Here is a 25,282-nt window from a genome sequence, read left to right as displayed (position 1 = left end):
AAATTTGAGAAGGGTTTCTTAGCTTTCACAATTCTTGTCAGATTACCACAGTTCTTTTGACTATAAAGTAGGTCTTTAGTAGTACTGTAAACTAAAGCTTTACTAAAACCATGGAATTTTACATATGAAATGCACCCATTGGCCGAGTAATTACAGCATTTAAAGACTTATTCCAGGATCCCCTTGACACATTTTGGTTTTTATGGCATGCACCCATTGGCCGAGTAATTACAGCATTTAAAGACTTATTCCAGGATCCCCTTGACACATTTTGGTTTTTATGGCCATAACTTTATGTAGTATAAAACAAACTTTCATCTCCCAACTTATATTTGAGTTAAACTATACATTTTCATTAACAGCATCAGTTTTTTTGCATGGTAAATAAAATGTTTATTGAAGGCTCAAATAAAAGTTTAACAACAATTTTTACTGATAAATGTTTTCATACAATGAACAAAATTCCCATTTCACATCTGTTAGCTTTTACAGTGTTACTAGTTTGCAGAGAACCTGTATTGAAGAATGATGACCTTTTTTTTTAAACAGTATCCTCATTGTTAGGAAGAGCTCTTTACTCATTACATATTCATAAGTTTCTTTTACCATGCTTTGCCAGTGAACAGATGTTTGCAGTCAGTGGTATAACCTCACTCCTTAGTTTGTTATGTGATGTCTGCATGTGTTTTCATTTGCTTTTTATATGATATCTATATGTGTTTCTTTTATATTAGCCAATTCAAGAAAAATTAGGAGGTGCAAAGTTTCTTCTTTAAAAGTCTGTGTTACACCTTAGGTCAGGTTTGTGTGCATTAGGAAGTGTAGTAAGCGCTAATCTTGGTCTAGAATTACAAATTTGACATGCAAGACTAAGAAGGGTAGTAAGTAGTTTCCCTGTGATCAAGTGCAACAGACCTGTGCTAAGTATCCCACTCTCTAAAGATTCCAGTAATGTGTGTTAGTCATTTGACTTGGATTCATTTTGGAGCAGAATTCTAAAGGACATGAAAGCAAAGGTATTGATGCTGGTGTTGAATGTAGTAGCTGCTCTCCTTCATCAATAGGTGAGGAGGAAAATTGTCATTTTGTCTTTGTGTGGTTAGTAGTGAATTCAAGAGCTTCAGAGATGACATCCTGGGTGCTGTAGCAACTTACTAGTTGTACTTGTGAATGCTGTGACCCATCCTTTATGCTATACTCATCACATGATAGTTTTAAACATCCCAAGTAGGGTATGTCAGTACTTTTGTGATAATTTATAAAAAAAAATTTATAATAAAGTGCACTGAAGATTCCCAAGTTCACTGTGGCAGGCGTGCAACCTTTGGAGGCAGTGAATTTGATATGGAAGATTCAGGTTCATGGAAACTCATCGAATTATAACATATTTCATCATGGATACTCTCAGTTGACATATTTTACCACAGTTGGTATGTATCCAAGGTGATTAGAGCCCAGGAATACCTGTAAAACTTTTAAGGGTCTTATAGCCAGTTGTTTTAGATCTGTAATTGGCTAGACTGCTGGAAAGCCATTACATGTACTGTCTCTTAGTGAATTATAACAAATTGTTTGTACAGTACATAGGTTTTTAAATAATTTCCATGTCTGTTAAACAAAATCTTTTGTTTAGACTTCACTATTCTTCTTCTAACCCCACTAGTTGCACCTGTTACAATGGTCCATTCCCCTTGGCCTAGAACACAATTTTATGATTAGAGTTACTTCCTCCCTTTAGTAGTAGATACCTAGCTGAAAGAATGTTGTATATCTCCCCTTCCCCTCTGTTAGCCAATCTCTTTCTCAAGAGCTAATGTATAAGTAAAATAAGAGGTTTATGGCTGTGACATTAAATCCGTTTCAAGCTTCATTAAAAGTCCAGTACTTGAGGTATAATAGTAGCCATTACAACAGATTTTTCTGTTCAGAAATTCCAGGTTGCTTTTTTCAAAGAGAATGGAATAATTACTTACATGTAGTGAAGATTATCTACAGTGACAGCAGCAGTGGTTATTTGGGTGGGCTTAGCAAGGAGGTATGGCAGGATAGGCCATTTCAGGAAATCTCTCACAATTGGCATCCATAATAAATAATTTCCTGTGATGACATCCATTGGTGACATGTTCTAGCTAGTGGGTGGTTTATTTCCACTGACTATGGAAATAGAATTAATCAGAACCCCTACAACTATTCTGCATTTTTAAATAAGCCTCAAGTTGTTGAAGTCCTTACCGTGGCCATTAATCTTACAGTGTGTTGCAGTGGAATTGTTTCTGTGATAAAAACTTACAGCTTTTCTACATTGGGAAATATGTTTTATTTAAACTCTACCAGGTTTTCTCATGAAAAGCAAATTACTTTTTTTTTTTTCCATTGATCCTGGAGTTGAATCATTTTTCAAATTTTAACCTTTTTTTTTTTTTACATTACTTACTTTGATGGGTGTTTAGAATACCATTTTGAGTAACTTAAAATATAATAAAATTTTAAAAATCTAAAATTTTGTTGATGATGCTACTCATGATGTTTTTGTAAAATATAAAAATTGTAATTTTTCAAATTGGGAAGAATCAAGCATGAGTGTAAAAACTTATCTCCAAACGTAGAAAAGTTGTACATTTCAAGACAGAGAAACAGTGCCACTGCAGTATTTTGTATGGATGCTGACTATAGTGTTGACTTCAGAATCATTATTGTACATTGATATATAAAATCAACAATTTTAATAGACAGAACAGTTGAAGAGATTCTGATTAATTAAATTCCCCTTGTCAATGGAGATAAGCCATTTGTTAAACTAGACTAAATCAACCGTTGATGTATAATCAGAGAAAATAATTTTGGGTGAGCTTGTTATAGATGTTAGTCAAAAGAGTTTCCAAAATAACCCATCTAGCCACACCTCGCCAAGGCCACCAAGAATGCTCCTTAAACTGGGTAGCTCTTTAATCATCAGAAAATTTCATACATCCTGTGGAACTGTCTACACAGCAAACGTATAGTTATGGATTTATTACTCTGCATTAATTCTTTTCTTTCTGAAGAAAGAAACAAGAGTATGTATTTGAAAAGCAAATGCATTACAGTAGTTGTCAGCTTAGCCTGTAAATCTCATAAACTGTACTTTTTGAAGGTCTTGTTATTCTGCAGAATTCTTTAACACATCCATCATACATTGATTTATTATTATTGTTATTATCAAGTGTGTTTTAACAATAAAGCTTCTTCAGAATATGACATCCATATATATGATTAATAATGTTGTGAAGCAATGATATATGAATAAAATCAAGTTCAGTTACATGTCAAAATGTGATAAGAATGTCACGAAGCAATGAGATAATATGAATAAAGTCAAGTTCATTTAAGTGTCTATGTGTGATAAAAATGTTTTGAAACTGAGATGTTACAAATAAAACAAAGTACAGGCAGTCCCTGGTTAACGGCGGGCTCGGTTAACGGTGATCCGGTCTTACAGCGCTTGTCTAGTAACGAAAATCGGCAATTTTCGGTGCCGAAAATCACCGATCTCCAATTATCGGCGCCGATAAATGGGTATTGGAGCTGATACATACCTAACAGAGGTGCCGATAACTGAAAATCGGCATTTTTTGTCGCTGATAAGCCCCGAAGTTTGCTGAAAAAGCAAGAAAATCGCCAATTTTTGGTTAGCGACGATTTTGTGTTATCATCACTTCCTCAGAACCGAACCCCCGCCGATAACCAAGGACTGCCTGTATGGTTAAATCAGTAAATGAGTGACTAAGTACCTGGCACTTAATTAAAAAAAAAAAAATTTAGAGAAAAATATGCTGAACTCTCACCATGAAAGTACGCTAACCAACTACTCTAGTGTGAATGACTTTGTACTTTGGCTCTTGCATGAGATTTTTTATTAAGTGCGTCCTAGATTTACGGCAGGGGATCCGTTCCAGCCCAGCTCCGTAAATTGATTTCCGCCATAAGTTGATTTTTCGCCGTTATTATCACTTACGGCGCGGTAACTTGATGTAACAAGTTACAGTGCCGTGAACTTGTTGGCTGTTCTTGCGTTAGTGCCGTCAGTGGCGGTTACGGCACCATAACTTGATGCAACATCAAGTTACTCTGCTGTAAAACACTGTTAATGGTACTGAAAAAGTGCCTTAAGATCAAATCACCATAAGTCAGTGGCGCCGTAAGTTGAGGACATACTATTGCATTTTATTTTCCTTTAAAAAACAATACTTCATAATACTATACAGGCAGTCCCCGGTTATTGGCCATCCAGTATTTTGGCACTTGTTTAGCAACAAAAATCTGCAATTTTCGGCGCGGATATGCACCGATAATTGCATATTGGCGCTGATACATACCTAGCAGAGGTGCCGATAAACGAAAATCAGCAATTTTCGGTGCTTATTGATGCTGATAAGTGCCGAAAAAGCACCGAAAATTGCCAATTTTCGGTTATCGTCACGCTGTCGAAACGAAACCCCCCCCAATAACCAGGGACTGCCCGTACAGTGAAACCCCCATATTCACGGGGGGATGCGTCCCACACCCCCCTGCGAATAGGTCAAATCCGTGAATGCATAAAACCCCTCTAAAAACACTTAGAACTGCCCATTTTGATAGCTTAAACCAAGAAAAACCCTGTAAAAATGCTTAATACCTGGGTATTTTAATAGTTTTATCACAAAAAGTGTATTTATTCTTGAAAATTATATGAAAATACAGTAATTAGGGAATATTTCTCAGTGAAAAATACCGCAAATGGGCGAATTTTCCGTGAAAAAGGGCTAGATATGTTCCACAGAGAAAACCGCGAATGCGTGAGTCCGCAAACCATGAGAACGTGGATACGGGGGGGTTTACTGTATTGGGTCTTGCTTCCATCCCATACAATATTCCAAAATGACAAGTTTCTAAGAAAAGCTGTACAAGGATTTTTTTTTTTTTTTTTTTTTATTAAATGCTGTGTTTGATATAGGCAGTCCCCGGTTATCGACATGGGTTCTGTTCCAACGGCGTGACGATAAGCAACAATCGCCAATAACCAAAAATCGGCGATTTTCAGCACTTGTTGGTGCTGTCAACCGAAGATGAAAGCCTCTGTTGGGTATGTATCAGCACCAGTACCCAATTATCGGCGCCGATAAGCGGAAATCGGTGCATACTGGCGCCGAAAATTGCCAATTTTCGTTGCTAGACTAATGCTGTAAAACCAGATCGCTGATAACCGAGCCTGCCGATAGCCGGTAATTTTCTGTATTGCTCTCTTATTGACTGCTTGTAGAAAAAAATCATGTTAAAGCCAAGGATTTTGTTTCACAGACCATAAGAATAAACAAATGCAGATTGGTAAAGTTTTGTGTCAATATATGACCTACGGTTATTCATGGCTTTTATGTTACATAAAAGCTGTGAAACATCATCTGATTATTAAATACCTTCAAATATCCAAGGTGATTTAAACATCTTCTGATTATTGAATACCTTCAAATATCCAAGGTGATTTAATGGTTTTATCCTAAAAGTTTAAACTCTGATCCATTTTAAAAACTGTTTAAAAGAAGTCTGATATAAGAAGTAAAATAGCTGTGGTTGTGATTTATTTCATTCATGATATATAAAAACAGCTTGATTTTATTTTCTCCTAATGTTACTTTTCCTGTTGTCTTGTACATTACGCAAAATTACAGGCCTGGTTATGGGGATTTTGTTTTACTGCATAATATATATTTGGCTGCTTCCAAGTCAGTGGTGTGTTCACAGTCATTAGTTGTTGACTGCATTAGTAAGACTAGAGTCGAAGTGCAAATTTGGGCTATACTATACATTACATTTTAATTCCAACCCAAAGCTTGCTTGCAGGACCGTTGGTAAAACAAGATGCTGGAACATAAGATTGAAAATCTGAATACCATGCACTTTGCCATGTGCATAGAAATGGGGATATGACCAATGTGATCTAGCTTTTCCTTGTACCCGTGTAGTCCAGTACAAATATTTTATGAAAATATGTTGCAGTGTATGAATATTATACTGTATATTTATGTGGTAGCATATTTAAGTACTATGTGGTCTGCATACAGTTTCTAAGGTAAATAGCAGTTTCCCATAAGATGACATTAGACTGATGTCAATCTAAGAAGTTATATATATATGGAAATTAATCTTTCAGAAATGTTCATTGTGTACAAAAAGATGTGACATTGAAGTGAAAATATAGTTTAATTTAATACGAAGTAAAGGTATGTTACAGGAAACATATGAATTAATTATTTACACATATTGCTCTTAAAAGCATTTCCTCAGATGGTTGTGCCTGGATTTCAGCCAAACACAGAATGTGTATTTCCATTGTTTCATTTTAGTGATCCCAAATTTCTTGGAATGTTGCTAGTATTAGAACCATTTGCTTCAGAATTTTAATTAGGATGAAGTGTGCTAAAGTTTATATACTTTGTTACATAAATAGCCATTGCAATAAAGCACACACCACTGAAGGTACAGTGGCATGAGAAGACTCTGAACATGTGTATGTATCATATAGCCCTTTTAGATATTGATAAGAACAACAGTACAATACATGCTTTTGATTACCAGACTTGTGTATCGCCTGAAAGCTGTCATATAATAAATATACATCAATCAGAATTGCCATATTGCTAGGATTCATCTCAGATGTTAAGCATATTTGTATCGAAAGGCCACTAGTTTGAATACACACAAAAAGATTATAGTACATAAGCACAAGTTTGATATTTGATTATTGTCTGTTGTGTGTATTTTCATTCATTTAGTGTGATAGCCAATTTACTGTATGGGCATTTTCCTAGCTCATGGAAAGTTAATTAATTCAGGAAAGGCCTTAGTCTGATTTAAGTCTGTTGTGAATATATTTTTAAGGCAAAATATTAATTGGAATTACATAAGCCTATGAGCACCCTTGAACTCCAGTTGTAATTTATTGTACAATTAAAATATTGCTTGCTCCTTTTGGTGTCCTCTTTCTGTGTGGTAACTTGGGTAAGCCTGTGTGTTTAGGAAGGCAACTAATGCCTCAGCATATACAGCTGCTAATTCCTGTATTAGCATAGGCCTGACCAACAGCAGTAAAATGAATGCCATCACTCAAAATTGGTTAATTACCTAATCAAATACTGATGGAAATGTTATTGCAACATGCTAGACTGAAGGGTCACTAAGCTTATCAAGAGTAAATTATCCAAGGTTCAAGTTTTACAGGAATGAAGTTCCAGCTTGAAGGTTTTACTCTTCATTTTAGTTTGTAGGATCTGGCTAGGAATGTATTGCAAATGGCTGTGAGTACATCATGACATCATTACTTGCCCAGTATCCCAATCAAGCCTCTATTTTAGATGGTACACATAAAAAAGTCATTATAAGAGATTTATTCTCACATAAATGTCTTTATTTTCAATGTTTGTGGAGTCAGGAATCAGTCTTGGAATTCTTGAAGAACATGAACAAATACTGTCTAGTGCAAGACTTTAGTGAATATACAGTATTGTCAGTATTATTTACTACCATGCTTCATGATTGATTATATGCAACACTGATTCAAAGATGATGTTTACAGAACTTTGACTGGTATCTGGATATATTTTTTAATTTTTTAGGTATAATATCTGTATTTAATCCTGGTACATACATATGTTCATGGTGTGGTGTAAGTTAGAACACAAGACTTGATCAAAACATGAATTTTAGCAATTCCCTACAAGTTGGTGTTCTATATAAAATGAATTTAGCCCATATTGGCAAGGGAAATACTTCCAGTGTAAAACATTATTGTATTTTTGAGTTGAAACCTGATTTGAAGTACCAGACAGTAGAGACATACAGTAGTTGAATGCATGGCCATATGGCATTGTTGACAGAATGGTATATGGTGCTGCATTTTGTGTGGTACATCATATACTGTATGCTTAAACAGCAATGAACCCTTAGTTTTATAATAGGGATTAAATAGTGTTATGCATAATTATTTCAGTATAAAAGTGTCTTAAGATATCTTGAAATATGCCACAACAAATGAAGCATATGTCTTGCACCTGGAAACTCTGATGTCTCTCCTTTTTAGCATTCATTTTGGGTTTTGTAGTTTTTAAGGCTATTAAAAATTATTTGGGATGGATCATACCTGTACCTACTGTTGAAGATAGCTTATATCTCTGCACCAATAGGCAAGTCGGCATTCAGACAAAAGAAGATTGCCGGGCTTACCCAGGAGACTGTCTAGTTCACCTGTTCTCCACCAGGTGCATTTCAAATGTTTTAGCACTTGTCAGAATTCTTCTTGCCACTATTGTGCATAGGCGCTTGTTGGTTTATCATGGTTTTGGCTGTTTGCTGCTTTCACTAAACTGTACATATTTTTTTTTCCTAGGCTGTCTTTTACTGGAAACAAGGCTAGGAACATCAGGTTCTGTGAGAATGATTACTGTGTTATCAGGATGTTGAAATTTGAGGTAGAAAAACACACTGTGCTGGCTGCAGGGTATAGATTGACATCAAGAAAACAGATGTGAGGAATTTAGGGATTGGTCAAAGGGATTATGTATAAGTTTGGTAGATGTAGGAAGAAAAGGGAAGCAGATAGATTGCCAAACCAAATAGGTCAGGTTATAAACATGTCATTTCTCCCCCTTCTCCAGGTCCCTCATCTGTAGTAATCACCACTTACTCTTGGCTTTTTGCTCTGCTAATGCTTTAGCTAGTTCTTAGACTTCCTCTTTAGCTCTGCTTTCTGTTTCCCTTTTGGTTCAGGAAAAGTGTATTGAGAAGTTAAAACAGGATGTAAACCTTACTTTAGAGTCAGTAAAAGACTTGACTGAATTTATGTTAAATTAAAGAACTAAGCTGGGTCCCCTCCCATAGTGGCAGTCATTTTCGTGTTCCCCTGAAAGAGTTAAGGCGTTGGTGCCCATGCCTAGAACTGCGACATTTGGAAGTCTGCTGCCAGGGAACAGGGTTGGCTCTTGAGGCGATGGGGTTCTGTGCCCTCTGTCTCTTGCCTCTCATTTTTAGTGCACTGTCTCGTTTAATGTGTTTGCCAAAAGATTGTTTTGGTAAATTTATATCTTCACACTATTTCAACTTCTCTGTCATCAGCACCTACTAATGAGGGTGTTCGCACCAATAGGACTGATGACTTAGATATAGAGTGTTATTAAAAATAAAATCTCTTTTGGTAGTTGTTCTAATTTCGATGTTATTTTGACAGTCAATTGTTAAACCAATTTCCTCTGCGTCTACTTCTCATTCTAAATTCTTGTCTGGTATTCCCCTTTCTCCTTGAAATGCACCTGTTCGTTCTTTACATGCTGTTTCTTCGGGTATTGGCAAGTCTTTTCTTTCTTCTGTTACTGTGTCTCTTTCCAATCCTCCCATGGTTGCAGAATCTTTCATTGTTTCCAGGCTAGATGCTATTCTAGCTACTTTGCTTTCTAAGGATGCATTGTCTGTGAATGCTATTAAGTCTGTTGTCACATTTGGAAGAGGCAGAGGAGTCAGGTATTGCCATCGTTCCTCTTCCCCTCTCCCCCCCAACCTTTCCCATTTTCTTTGCTACCTGGCAGCCCTTCATCTTTTGCTCAGCAGACTTGTGTCAACTCAGTGAGCAACTGCAGACTGCTCTTCCTTCAGTCTCTCATTCCATCGAGTCAAAAATTTGTTGATAAGAGTCTGCTGCTGTCACCCCAACTCCTCCTGTGGCAGAAGAAAACTTTGAAGAAACCCAACTTTCTCCTTCAATTGGAGTGGGTTTCAATGAGATTTCTCATACTCTGACCCATGCAGTTTCTTTTCAGTCTGGCAACGCATGTCTTCCTGGTTCTGTTGGTGATTCTGACTTCTTTGCTTATCTCAGTCCTTTGAAGAAACGTGCTCTTGGGAGGAGTCATTAGATTTTTTTATTTGCTTGGACAAGACTATATTGGACACTGCAGGCAAACGTTCTCATGCGTTCACTAACTCGGTTTTGAAGAAAAGAGAACTATTGTGTTTCTATCTTTCGTCTAAAGTCTCTCCTACTCAGAAGCTGGCAACAGTATTGGTTTCCTCTTTGAATCACCTTCTTAGTCTGAATTTTTAAGGTGTTAAAGGATATTTTTCATACAGGAAAATAGAGATTTTATCAGGTAATCAGGCTTGAAAAGGCCTGCTCCTTCTCTTCCTTTGGACCCAGCAGTCATGATTTGTTCCTCCATGTCTCAGGACTTGTCTTCAGCTGCAAAGACCTTTCATAGCTCCACATCAGGCTTTGATATTTGTAAAGCTGCTAGGATTATTTGGAATGAATGAAGTTTGCAGCCCTCTGGTTCCAGAATGTGGCCAACTGCAGGTCTTCTGGCATGTTTGGAGAGACTCCTGAGAAGTATTTGGTACTTGGTACTTCAAAAAGAGGCAGTATTGTAGTTAGAGAAGAATGTAATAGAGTAGGTGTTAGTAAACTGGCTGGGGTTTCACAACCAACTTTTTGTGGTGCCAAAGGTGTCTGGAGGTTGATGCCCTGTGCTAGATATGTCGAGGCTTAACAAATTCATTCGTCTGTCACGTTTCTCCATGGAATCATCCAGCATGGCACTGGCAGTGATTTAGAAGAATGACTGGATGATATCAGTGGGCATGCAGTACGTATATTTCCACATTCCAATAAAACCTCAGTCGTGCAAGTACCTTTAGTCTGTATTTGCAGGAAATGTATTTCAGTTCAGGGCCTCTTTGTTTCGGCTCGTTTACGGTGCCCTAGGTATTCAGGTGGTTTTTTGTGCAATTAGGAGGATGGTGTCACATTTTAGGAGCAAGAATTCTTCTCTATTTAGGCGACTGGTCAATGTTGGCCAACTCTTTCAGTGGAATTCTGAGTGCCAAGGATCTGTTACTTTGTCCAGCTCAGTCACCAGGCCTCATGATCAGTTTTCAGAAGTCTGCCGTGATGCCAACTCGGTCCATTCTCTATCTGTGGACGAAGGTAGACTCACAGTCTTTAGGCTTTTCCATCAGATAATGAGTAGACAACTTCATATTGCTTCTTGGAGAATTTCAGCTCTTGTGGAAGCTTCCTGTTAGAAAATGGTTATCTCTGTTGGGACATATGTGTCTGGAAAAATCTGTCAGATTATGGAGGCTCAGGATGTGTCAAATTTAGTTTTATTTGAAAGATACTTGGGACAGGAAGTCTCTGCTAGTCTCTCATTTAGTCTCATTCCCGTTAAGTCTTCAAGAGACATTAGCTTGGTGGAAGGATCGTCAAAGACTGATGATAGGTTCATCCCTAAGAGTAATGAACCCAAACCTCACCTTGTTTGTAGATGTTTCAGTGATAGGTTGGGGAGCATGTCTGAGCAGCCTAGAGATGCCTGGGATATGGTTGCCACAAGAGAAGGAGTGGCACATACCTTGAAATGTAGGCTATATGGAAGAATCTTCTTCAGCGAGATACATCAGGAACCAGGTGGCGCAAGGCTGGAGACAGTTTTTTATAGCAGAGAAATTACTTCTGTGGGCTGAGGCCCAGAACTTAGTTTGGTTCCATAGTTCATTCCAGGGAAGGACAATGTTTTGGCAGATCAATTGAGCAGGAAAGGGCAAGTCCTGCCCACAGAGTGGTCTTTACATCCGCAAGTCTGCCAGTTGTTATGGAGGGTGTGGGAAGTGCCAAATGTGGACGTATTGCGACGTCGATGAACGAGAAACTGCCAGTATATTGTTCTCCATGCCAGGACCTTCAGGCTTGGTGGCATCGAGAGAATGGTTTCTGGATCTTCTAGCTCTTCAGTAAATTTCCCTTGAATTCTTAAGTTAAGGAAGGATCTACTCAGACAAGCGAATTCCATGTGGTTCCACCAAAACCTCCGCATGCTACACATAACTACTTGGAGACTCTTAACTGTCTCCTCCAAGCGAGGAGATTTTCTAAGGTATCATGGAAATCTGTCCTTAAATCAAGACTAAGATCAGAGGCAGTGGTTTGTGTACTGCTTCTGATGTAATTCTAGAGGGATTTCCAGCACCCATACCTCTGTAGACAACATCATTAAGTTTTTTGCTTTCTTAGATGCAGTAAGAATCTTCTGGTTGCTGCTATTCGAGGTTATAGACCTATGCTTTCCTCAGTTTTGCATCATGTGCAGTTGGATATCTCTTATGATCCAGACCATAAAGAGGTGTTGAGATCATTTGAGATTGAAATCTCTAGAGTTCAGTGTCAGTCTCTGTCATGGAAATTAGATGTAGTTTTGAAGTTTGTATGGCAGATCCTTTTGAGCCTTTGGGATCAGTTTTGAAGTTTCTGACTATGAAAACTCCCTTTTTGTTAGCTCTAGCAACAGTGAAAAGAGTAGAGTGACTGAGAAGCAAGCATTCTTCAGTAAGGTAGGCTTTTGTAAAGGGATGTAATTTTATCATTTGAGTCTTTATTCAGAGCTAAGAATGATGCAAAAGCTAAGATATTACTGAGAATGGCAAGGATTCCTAATTTGACCCTGTTAATGTGTAATGAAGAAGAGGCTAGACACTGTCCTCTTAGGGCAAATAAAATTTATTTAGATGGGTTAAAGCCTGTAAGGGGCAAAGTTAATCATTCATTTTGTGGTGTTAGAAAACTTAATAGGCTTCTTAATACCACTCCCTTTTCTAAGAACATGATGTCTTATTTTGCATTGGCTTTTAATAATTCTATCACATGAAAACTGGATCCAGATCTCTTATCTTTATTGAAGTTAAATATTCATAGTGTAGGAGCGGTTGCTCGTCATATAGTTTTTTGAAGAATTTGTGCAGTGGAAGTGTAGCTGTAATTTTGCTGCTCATTATCTTAAGATATAGAAATCACATTTGAAAAGTTCAAAGCCCTTAGTCTGTTAGTAGTAGCGGGTAAATTCTTTTCCAGAACCAAAAGAAAGACCAGTCTTTTAGGCTCTTTTAATTTTTAATCCCAGGTCTTGGTTTTCTGGGGAGCAGGAAAGTACATTTGTTGTAGTATAGAGAGTACCTTTGTATCATTAGGTATTTATTTTAGTTGACTGTCATTTTTTGGGCTTTTGAACCCAGGCACTGGTGTCTCATCATGCCACTTCATTCATTCTGGCTGAAGATGAAGTAGTTTTCTCCCCAAGGCTGCTCTTTGCTTCACACACATAAGAGTCTTGCACCCTGACTGGAATCCATTTTCTGGGAGCAGTATTACCCAGGAAGAATTTGTCTAACTGCACTACCCGCCATCCTTTTCTCAATGTGGGAATCAGCTACTTTGAACAGTAGGTAAGATTCATCCCAAATAATGTAAATTTTTGTAATCAAATTAATTATTTGGATCCTTACCTACTGTTAAAGTAGACCCCATCCAGCCTGCCCACAACTTAGTGGACTGTCAAGGGGAATCCTGATGAGCTAAAAAGGAAACACACCTGGTGGAGAACAGGTGAACTAGACAGTCTCCTGGGTCAGCCAGGTGATCTTCTTTTGTTGTAATAATAAATTTTATTATGAAAATTAATATATATCATTATGATTTGTATGAGGGTGACATTTATTTTTTGTGATGGTTTTCTATAGTTAATATGAATAAACTTGAAGAGCCTTCTGTCATAGATTTTAAATATTGGATTACTTGCCAGTTGATTTGACATTAGCATTGTGGTCTTTATGGAATAACTTATTAGAAAAAAAAATTTTGTTAATCCTTTAAAATGATGTTTATCTAACCCTAGACTTTTGGGATACTCAAACGTAATCTCATTTTAAAAGGAATGAAGAGTGCATTGGAGACATATACTTAATGCCAGTCTTTCCCTTCCCCTTCTCAGTTATGAACCGTCTGATGAACAAGCGGGTATGTTCATTAGAGGAGTGATATTCAAACTCCTGAGTAATGATATTTAATCTTGGATAATTATTGACATTCTCATTGCCACACCATTACATTTGTACAGTATTTTATTCCTCTCTTTTGAAAGTCTATAGGATGATTGTATTGCACACAATTCATGCTCTTCTGGTCATATGGGTACACTAATAACCATTTTGATCAATGTAAACATGTCATCAACACATCTCTTTAGTCATTCAGTACATTAACCCTTAAACGCTTATTGGACGTATCATACGTCGACTAAAATTGTCTGTTGGGTGCCGAGTGGACGTACCGTACGTTGACTACAAAAAATTTCAACCTTCTGTCAACTTTGACTCGACTGAAATGGTCGAAAAACACAATTGTAAGCTAAAACTCTTACATTCTAGTAATATTCAATCATGTACCTTTATTTTGCAACAAATTGGAAGTCTCTAGCACAATATTTCGATTTATGGTGAATTTTTTAAAAAACTTTTTTCTTACGCACGGGCGGTAACTCAGCCGAAAATTTCATAAATTCTTTCGTCATTTTGTCGTAATTTTTGCACTGTTCTATATTAGCCGTTACATAAAGTTTTATATATGAAAATGTGCGTAATTTCATGTAACATACAGCAAAAATACAACCCATGGTTGTAGCTTTTATCAGTTTGGAAATATTTTCATATAAACCACGATAATTGCCAAAATTTCAACCTTGGTCAACTTTGACTCGACCAAAATAGTAAAAATGCAATTTTAAGCTAAAACTCTTACGATCTAGTAATATTCAATCATTTACCTTCATTTTGTAACCAATTGGAAGTCTCTAGCACAATATTTCGATTTATGGTGAATTTTGAAAAAACTTTTCCTTACGCCCACGCCAGAAATTCTTTCATCACGTCGTAATGTTTGCACTGTTTTATATTAGTCGTTACATAAAGTTTTATATATGGAAATGTGCGCAATTTCATGTAGAATACAACAGAAAATAACTCATGGTTGTAGCTTTTATCAGTTTTGAAATATTTTCATATAAATCACGATAACTGCCAAAATTTCAACCTTCGTCAACTTTAACTTTCGACCAAAATGGTAAAAAATGCAATTATAAGCTAAAACGCTTACATTCTAGTAATAATCAATCATGTACCTTCATTTTGCAACAAACTGGAAGTCTCTAGCACAATATTTCGATTTATGGTGAATTTCTGAAAAAAAAAAAAAATTTTTTCCTTACGTCTGCGCGCGGTAACTCGGCTGAACATCTCAGAAATTCTTTCGTCATGTTGTCGTAATGTTTGCATCGTTTTACATTAGTCATTACATAAACTTTTATATATGAAAATGTGTGCAATTTCATGTAGAATACAACAGAAAATAGCTCATGGTTGTAGCTTTTATCAGTTTTGAAATATTTTCACATAAATCACGATAACTGCCAAAATTTCAACCTTCGGTCAACTTTAACTCGACCGAAATGGTCAAAAAACGCAATTGTAAGCTAAAACTCTTACATTCTAGTAATATTCAATCGTTTAACTTCATTTTGCAATTGTAAGCTAAAACTCTTACATTCTAGTAATATTCAATCGTTTAACTTCATTTTGCAATAAATTGGAAGTCTCTAGCACAATATTTCGATTTATGGTGAACTTTTGAAAAAAACATTTTCCTTACGTCTCTTGCTGGTAACTTGGCGAACATCTCAGAAATTCTTTCGTCTCGTTGTCGTAATATTTGCACCGCTTTATATTAGTCGTTACATAAAGTTTTATATATGAAAATGTGTGCAATTTCATGTACAATACAACAAAAAATAACTCATGGTTGTAGCTTTTATCAGTTTTGAAATATTTCCATATAAATCACGATAAATAAAAAAATTTGACTTTCGGTCAACTTTAACTCGACGAAATGGTCGAAAACTGCAATTGTAAGCTAAAACACTTACAGTCTAGTAATATTCAATCAATTAGCTTCATTTTTCAACAAACGGGAAGTCTCTAGTACAATATTTCGATTTATGGTGAATTTTTAAAAAACATTTTTTTACGTCCGCGCAGCGTTTAATTCATGCATCATTTTGTGATAATATTTTCTCTGTTTTATGATCGTTTTAAAATTTGTTATATACCAAAATCATCGCAATTTAGTGTACAATACAACTAAAAAAAATTAACTCATTAGCTTTAACCGTTTTGCTTACAGCGCGATTTGTATACAATTATATACGAGTTTTTTTTTTCGCTGTCATATATTCCAATATTTATATATGATAATGATATTTTTTTTCATTTCTGATGGTTGCATACTAAACTTCAGGCAATGACAAAAAAATGAGCCAAAAATGAACTCTTAATCTTAAAAACTAAGCGTGCTGTGATTTTTAAAAAAACTTTTTTTCCGCTTCGGCGCTAACTCACCGAACGCCGCCGGCATACGGGAGACGTTTTTGTAAGTAGGGCTTCGGCGTTAAAGGGTTAATAGCCATTTGATTGAATGCAAAGGTGTTATCTACACATTTCTTATAGCTCTCAATGATGGCCTGGTGATTAAAAAATGGGTGAGATATATATGATACATTATTGCACGGAGAGAATGTCTCTGTTGTTAAATGGTTGAAGAATTTTTGGATAAAATGAATGTAAAGGAAGATTACATCAGTTTTGCTCGGAAAGTACCTATAATAAGAATTTAGAAATTTCTCTCTTGAACATGATGTTAAGTTGTAATGGCTTTGTGTTTAGGCCAAATGATTATAGGAAGAGCTTGTATTCAAATAGCTATGTGTACTGTCTTTCCAACCAAAGTATTAATGGATTTTGTTTGATTTAGTTACAATAAAAAGAATACTTGGAATAAAGAAGAGGATAAGATCATTAAACTCCCTTATGTTGCTAAATTTGAAAACCTTTCCAAAGTTAAAATGATGCCTGCCATAAGTTTGCTTTCCATCACAATGATACCCTTAGGAGAAAGCTTTGTGTAAATAAAATGGAAGCTCCCTCTGCAGATGAAAACAGGTTCTTGGAGTAAACATTTTGCCTTGTAAAAACTGCAAGTGTCTTATTTTTGTGAAATAGAAAGGTTTTGTAGACCACTTTTGGAATACAAAAAGTTTGTTACTCAAAATGATGAGAGGATTTTAATTTCAACATACTGTTATTGGAAGAATCATTGAATGGATATCCAAAAGTACCAAGATGGTATATAGTCCAGTGACATGAAAATTAGATTAGTTGCAGGTACCTAGTATAGCTCCCCAATGACTTTTGAAAATTCCTGCTATCTATATTAGGTATTTATTAGATACTAGCTGACCAACCTGGCACTGCTCAGGAAAACTGTGAAAAACTCAGAAAAATTTTCTTGCATCTCCTTTGAGTTGTTTTGTCATGTAAAGTATTGCTTTAAATAAACATGATATATACATACATACATACATACATACATACATACATACATACATACATACGTATATCCGGGCACTTGTCTGATTAAAATAGTGAGAGAGAGAGAGAGAATAATTGACTTGCAGTGGCAAATATTCTTGGTTTTTTCTAGTACATGACATGATGTTTAACCTCATTCATAAAGGAAATTTATAAATGAAAGAGAGAGAGAGATTGCAAGCATGAGTTTGCTTGCAATAGTTAAAACCTCATAGATTGATTTTGCTCCAAATTGTTTGAGTGATGCCTTGAGAGAGAGAGTTTGGTGGAGGTGGTTGTGCTGTGTTGAAAGTGTTGTGTGTGTGTGGTGGTGGTGGTGTTGCCACACTACTCAATGATAAATTTCAGACCTCATTTAAACTGACTTTATAATAAAATAAGTCACCGTAACATCACAAAGCAGTCACTATAGCGAATTCCGAAGGTAAAAACAAAGAAGAAACTGTTATTAATGAGATTCACATTTAAACGAATAAAAAAAGGAAATAATGTATATGTTGCACTTTGGGCTTAGCCAGCAGCTACTACGCGTGCGCAGATAATCATACGTCTGACAGCGCCTGGAAGAAAACCTGAAGCAACAGGCAAAAAATGACCATTGACCATAAAGCACCTGAAGGAAAACCTGATGGAATTGATAAAAACAAAAATTTCTTTCAATTTGTCTGTGTTTGATGTCTGTCATAGAGGTGGAGGTTTGATTATGAGTTATAACCTTCCTGGGGTCGCATAGGGGCAGTGTGCCAAATTTTGTCTGGGTCTGTCAAACGATTCAGATTTCTGTAGCGGACAAGCATACAAACATTCACTTTTATATATATAGATAAATAAAACGAATGCTATTATAGAAGCAAGATTAAGAAGTGTTGCCGAGGAATATAAAAAAAATTCTTTAATATAACTCCCAGGAGTTTACTATCCAGATTGTACCCATATCTAATTGACCCAGTTACTTTCTTGTTAAGGGTCTGATTTGTACGCAAGAAGCAGACGTCTGCTAAAGTACAGTTCATTGCACATTTGAGAATGGGATTGTTGTTCAGCATGCCAAAAATCTTAGATGTGAAAGACAGGAATACAGAATTTATCTGATAAAGTGTTTTGAGATTTTCTTTATGAAGGAACATCTTTACTGAAGCTTTACTGTTGCTTTGTGATACAACCTGTATTCCTGATGATACTTTGTAAACAAAAATACACATGGTTAATGGTATGGTAGTATGTTCTATTAGATTAGTCTAGCAATGTATAATTTCCTTGGTTGCAGCCTCAGTACAGTACTGTGTTAATTCTGTACGAACATTTTTATATTAATTTTAAAGAAATTTTTGTCTTTTGAGGTAAGTTAAACCAAAATAAAAGCCCAATGTAGAATAAAGGGATTTAAAAGATTTCAATACAAAAAGAGAAGTTTTTATTTTTGTAATATTTTTTTTACAGGAAATACAATTTATATTTTATTGGTGTGTAGATGATTTTTAATGGATTTACAATACTAAGGAGTTTATGCTTAAGTTGAGATGTTTGATAAGTGGTTTTGCAAATTTGCTTACTGTGCCAAATGAGATATAGTATGAAGTTCAAAGAATGTGTTTTCTGAATAAAATATTTTCAGTTTGTGAAGTTATTGAAGGTATTTGGGTGTAAGTTTTGGATTTTAACATTTTTAGTAGAGTATTTTTTCAGGAAGCAGCAGTATAATTCCATTCTGTTATTGATATTGATAGTTTTGCAAAATGCTGCTAAGATTCTTTGCTGAGAAGTAAATATTTAGTTGAAGTTTTTTCACTGTTTTGTCTGTATTTGTGTACAGTTAATAAAGGCAGGTTTTATTATTGTATATAACAGTACTTGCCACACTTGTTTTGTGGCGTAATTTTGCAGAAGCCTTTGAACTCTGGAAGAGGCAATGAACCTATATCTTGAATATTTACTGCTTTTCCTTGAGGCTGTCATTTCAAAGAGGAGTAAGCATGGAAAGTGCATGATTGTGTTTGTACAGCATATTACTATTTGAAGTTGTTGTACAGGTGCTTAGCATGAGGCACATAGCTTGCATTTCAGCCTTGAGTTATTAGTTGAAATTAAATTTTGTTAAAAACAAATGCAGGTTCATTGAATTCATCAGCGAAATTGATGTTCAGGTTTAGTATGACTTGTACTGCTTGTAAATTATGGAGTGAGTATTCATATGAAAAATTTGGGAAAGTTTTGCATAATTTTGCATAAAAGAGGCCTCATCAGCCTCTTGAACTATTTGAACTATTTACATAACTGCCATATTATATTTATCTTTAGTGAAGATAATTAGTATTCAACTAACAACGTGCTGACCTTCATCTGTTCACTAAGTTGGAGACATTACTATTTTCTTCTCAGAAGTATTATTATTAGGTAGTTTAATCAAACAAACATACTAAGAAACCATTAGAAACTATAATTTCCTTGAGTATACTGTATATTTCATTTGAGTAAAAAGTGTTTTTAAGCAAATTAACTCACAGTAGACCAGTCATTTAGAATCTTTCACATTACAAACTGTAATAGATTTAGCTTCCTTCTTGTACAATATACTGTGTCAGTAACGGTGATAAAAAGTTGTTTCATATAGCATTTTTAAGACTTCATATTTTTTGTCTTTGTGGTCAAGTTAATTAGGGGGTTCAGATTTAGGTTTCCTTTTTAGAGATGATGTTTAGTTAAGGAAATTATCGTGGTATCTTGAAGGGTACATGGACAGTATTCCTGATGCACTTTTGCAGAATGACAGGAGGCCTAATTATGCAAGATGCTGAAAGGATATAAGGTCAAATTGACAAGTTGAATATCTACAGCGTTGAAAAGATGTGAAACTGAAAATTTATGATACCAAAAAGACTTGAAGCCAAAATGGTAATAAGATTTGAAAATTTTGAAAGAATCTTCTTGTGAAGCTTGTTTGTAATTTATCATCAAAATTATTTTCTAGTTGATTGGACATGCAACAAATTGAAGAAAATATAAGTAAATTTTAAATACGTTTTTCTTTAAGAATTGCACATTGATATTGATAGTGACATATTATTAAACCTTGAAATGTTAGTCTGTATTGATATTGGTCTGTTAAAACTTCATTCTGTGTCTACTTATGATGGTTTCAGGTAGTTGGGACAGTGTGTAATGAATTACAGGGAGTCTTTATATTATGAAGGCCTGATGGCCATCCATATTTAGTGTACACTGACCATATTTTAACATCATTAATTTTTCTTCATCACTTTCCTCTTTGAAATATTCCAAACTATTTGCTGTACAGTACTGTTGAAATAAACTAAAAAATTGCTAAATTTTTCAACATTTAAGAATGCAAGAAATTAGTAGCACAAATTCTACTAATTCTATCATCTTCCAGTAAGTGGTTTCCTTAACCTTTTCTCTGCATTTATATGTAACCATTGAGAAAGAATGCCTGCTATCATGTGCAATTACAATTCCATAGTCAGATTAAAGATATAATACAATACTTTACAAGTTTGTGGAAAGTAAGCTGTTTACTGTCAACACCTACTGTATAGAATTTATATATTTTCCTCTTTTGTCTTGGAACACACAAGATAATAGTATTAGTGTATCCCTTTACCTTTGTTATTAAAAATTTACAATTTATGTATTGTGGCTAAAGTCTAAGTGTCAGATGGTTTACGTAAATGTCTGTTCTGGTTTTAATCTTTATTTCATGCTCAGTCAGAATCTCTCTCTCTCTCTCTCTTTTTTTGGTATTAGTTCAAGACTGGAATCAATGAGACATCAGAACTCTGAACTCTTGCAGTGCAGTTAAGAATAGTAGATGTTCCAGAAAGAATATATATGTACACATGTTGATATGTACAGTTGTTATTGATAAAGTGTATTTAAGTAGTTCCAGCAATGGATAGTTTGATGTCTCTTACTTGGGATTGCATACTTAATGAACAGTAGGGCACTGAAAAATCATAAAATTGAAACCCATTCAGAGTACAGTGAACCCCCCGTATTCGCAGGGGATGCATCCCACACACCCCCGCGAATGGGTCAAAAACGCGAATGCTTAAAACCCCTCTAAAAACACTTAGAACTGCCCATTTTGATAGCTTAAACCAAGAAAAACCCTGTAAAAATGCTTATACCTGAATATTTTAATGGTTTTATCACAAAAAGTGCATTTATTCATGAAAATTATATGAAAATACAGTAATTAGTGAATATTTCTCAGTGAGAAATACCGCGAATGGGCAAATTTTCTGCGAATGATGGCTAGATATGTTCCACAGAGTAACCCGCGAATGCGCGAGTCCGCGAACCATGAGAACACGAATACTGTACTGTGTTTCTGTCCACTTAGAAGCAAATTCATTAGCATTTGGACCATGCAATGTTTATTCCTTGGAATTGAGAATTTTATTTTTTATTATTCCTTGGAATTGAAAATTTATTTAAAAATTTTTAAGTTCCATTTAATGTGAATGTACAGTATACTGAATTTTAGTTTTGCTTTCAAAGTTTTAATAATGGTGGTTTTTCTACCATCAGTGGGAACTAATTGTGAATAAGAAATAACAGATGATGTCATCAGATTTACAGTTTACTGGGTTAGGTGTAAAATAAGTTCTCTCCCCTCTCTTCCGTGAATATTCTTGAATCCGTATATGGTCTAGGTAGTGTGAAAAGACTGTTAAAAAAATAAAAGGATATACTGTAATAGTAATTCTCAACCTTGGGCTACAAAGGCTGACAGTTTTTGTGATTTTGTATGAATGAAGTGACATTACAGTAGTTCCAAAAGATTATAGTTTTGAATGTGTTTAGCTAAAACCAAATCAAAAATTAAGGACAGTATGAGAAAGAATGCCATTTTGGGCTGCTCATCTTGGTTTGATCCAGTCATCCATTGCAACAGAGAGGTTTGAGAATCTGCAATAAACTATAATTGATAAATAGCATAGCAGTAGCAGTGACAGGCCCCCTAGCTATTCTCTACTGTAAAACATGTTGGTAATGAATTGCCCAGTACAAAACAAATTTCCTTCCAAGTTTCCATTTGGTCATAATAAACTTCAATAATGCTTCTCAGTTATGTAAATGTTAGTAAAGTTTGAAGCTTGAGTTGTTTGATCATAGTTGTTGATACCCCTAATAGATGAGACTTTATTGGATAACAGAATAGACATCTGTTAATAACAGAAACCCCAAAATAAAGGACTTTTGTGTGGATGAGTGACAGACTGCTTAAATTAGTTAAGCCACATGTTATAGTAAAACTAGGAAAATGCTTTCTACTGTAATTCACATTAAGTAAAATTGTGTTTTTTATGTACTAATGCTGCAGAGTTGGTGCTATTCAAACAATTATCTTTATTAATAGGATTGGAACAAAAAAGAAAAGAGTGCAGATATTAGCAGGTAATGGTGCATTAGCAGAACAAGGCTTAGCTCTACAGTCATTAAATTTGTGACTTACCCAATATCATCTTTCAGGTTGTAAATAGAATGCAGACCCATAAGGCTCTTGTTAGGTATTTCTTCATGAAAATTTTTTGTTTAATCCATATGTAGATGCATTATTTTACTCCCTCAGATGGTTTGGTAACAAGTTAAAACTGCAGAAATCTAGTGCAATATTTCATTCTGAAATTTTATTTGTATACTGAAATGTCCAATCCTGAAAAGTATTTTTTCTGCAAAAGACTTTCAAGGAACCAAGGTTTCATTAGCTAATGCTATTTTTGTAGATAGTAAACCATCAGTATCCCTGTAATATAATACATCGCACAGCAGTTATTGCAAGACTCCTTTTGCTGCTGCTTTTGCAACAGAACAAAAAAATATTTTCTGCAGCAAATTGTAATACATTCCAGCCATGTGGAATGTATTATAATTGCTACACTGTCTGAATCAGTTGGTACCAGACTGTTATTAGTAGAATGAGCATGGTAATTAATCTGTATGCTTATTTTATTGCTTTAGGCAAGAGGGATTTTCAGTTTAGATATTGAAAGGTGTTTGCAAGATTTTGTGATAACTAAAAGACTGACTGACATTTTTGCTTACATATAAAGCATAATGTATATATTTTGGATGAGTTGTAAACTATTTACTGTACTTTAGTATCAATTGAACCAAAAAAAATGAAAGGTAAGTCTATTCCCCAAGATATCAATTCCTGCCTTAAAATTTTACCAGTTGGGCTCTGTTTTGATTTATTGGTAAGAGGGTGAATTTGTGATAACATTGGTAATGTTTTATGTTAATTATAATTATTTTTTAATATTCATGATGAGTGTACTGTATGTATCTTGTAAGTAATGTGACTGAAGTGATTTTCCTCTTTCAGATGATAAATCCTCTGGCCTGTCTTACAAAGACAGAGAAGAGCGTTTGCGGCTGCTGAGAGAAAGACAACAACAGGAAAAGCAACAGAAATTAGAGGAACTTAAAGAACAGGTAAGTGTCACTTCATTATTTCACTGCTTAATAGTGGAAATGAGTTGTCAGCCTTTGTGATTTTTGGAAATTTCAAGGATGAATTGAAGTGGCATTGAAATATTATTTATAAATGATGATATTACTGTACAACCTAACATCTTTAATCTGGCACTCTGTGGTCCAGCAACTTCTGTGGTCCAACATTTTTTAATCAACTGCCATTGGTTCATTTGGGCCAGCTGTGTTTCGGTTATTGTGTTTTTGTTATTTTTGGAACTAGAGCCTGCTCCATAAATACACTAGCACAGTATTCCCAATGAAAGTGTTCTGTGAAACTAAAAAATATACAGCATAAAAAAACTGTAATTTCCATTTATACTCTTGTATCATCAGAACTTGTGTTTCATGCAAGCCTTAAAATTGTTTCATCATATATATCATGTATAGTGTCTGATGCATTAAATGAGGCTATGCTTAATGTGTGAGTTTCTCTTTCGGTAGATTATATTAGGCTAGGCTTTCTACACCTGCTTCAGTTTTGGTAGATACCACTGATTATGCATATTTTGTCTAAGTTAGCTTTTTACTAATAAATAGGCCTAGAAGTAAAAGTTCATTAGGTTAAATGTAAATCTTCATACATTCAGCCAGGCTTACCAAACTTGTGGCTTGTCTAAGAATTCATTGGTTTCTTATAATTAACAACTACTTACTACTACAGTACATGCAGTGTATGCTAGGTACCATAACTAACACACATTTATTAAGAGTGCTCTACAATAGTTGGCTTGTTGAAAATTTGCTAGTTTTCACTTACTTCATTTAATTTACTGCATTTATAAATATAGTTGCATTTTTAAGCTTTGATAATTTACAAAAAACTTATCTCCAAAATACTTTTTATTTAGCAACAAATGGCAGTGATATCAGTAAAACTCGCTCAGTTGATAATTCTAAGAATGTAAACATAACTAGAATGCAAATGGCGCATGATCGCTACATTCGTAAATTATAATACAATAATAATATGACAGTAATACATGAATTATAATATGCATACAGTAAGTACAACAACAGTTTTATTGAAATTATTATTCTCAATACAACTGTATCATTTGACATTTGCAAATGGATATCTGTTGATCTGGTGGTGGAACAGCCTAAATGGGGCCAATAGCTCTCTCTCTCTCTCTCTCTCTCTCTCTCTCTCTCTCTCTCTCTCTCTCTCTCTCTCTCTCTCTCTCTCTCTCTCTCTCTCTCTCTCTCTCTCTCTCTCTCTCTCACACAATACAGGCAGTCCCCGGTTTATGACAGTCTCGACCTACACTGTTCCAATCTTATGACACTATTAAAAATATTGATAAATTATCTGATTTTGACATAACACCAAAAACCCAACATATGATGTGGTTCTGCCATGAACTTGAAAACCTACGCCGCCAATTACTTATTGTTCCAACTTATGCCGAATTTCAACCTGCAACAAGCTGTAGGGACGGAGCTCTGTCGTAACTCGGGGATTACTTGTATGCAG

General features: G+C 35.2%; 1 protein-coding gene across 50 annotated transcripts in view; it reads left to right on the top strand.

Annotated features, from left to right (window-relative positions):
• Positions 1-25,282, top strand: part of LOC136836475 (ensconsin-like) — a 652,260-nt gene that overhangs the window by 474,711 nt on the left and 152,267 nt on the right. For all 50 annotated transcript variants that reach the window (XM_067100793.1, XM_067100801.1, XM_067100795.1 and 47 more), the window contains one exon: positions 23,657-23,766. In XM_067100793.1, the coding sequence (XP_066956894.1) occupies positions 23,657-23,766 (110 nt within the window). The remainder of the gene's footprint in view (positions 1-23,656; positions 23,767-25,282) is intronic.

Source organism: Macrobrachium rosenbergii, chromosome 56, assembly GCF_040412425.1.
Source record: "Macrobrachium rosenbergii isolate ZJJX-2024 chromosome 56, ASM4041242v1, whole genome shotgun sequence".
NCBI lineage: Eukaryota > Metazoa > Arthropoda > Malacostraca > Decapoda > Palaemonidae > Macrobrachium > Macrobrachium rosenbergii.
Note: the sequence above shows the minus strand (reverse complement) of the source record. Positions and strands in the feature narration are given on the sequence as shown.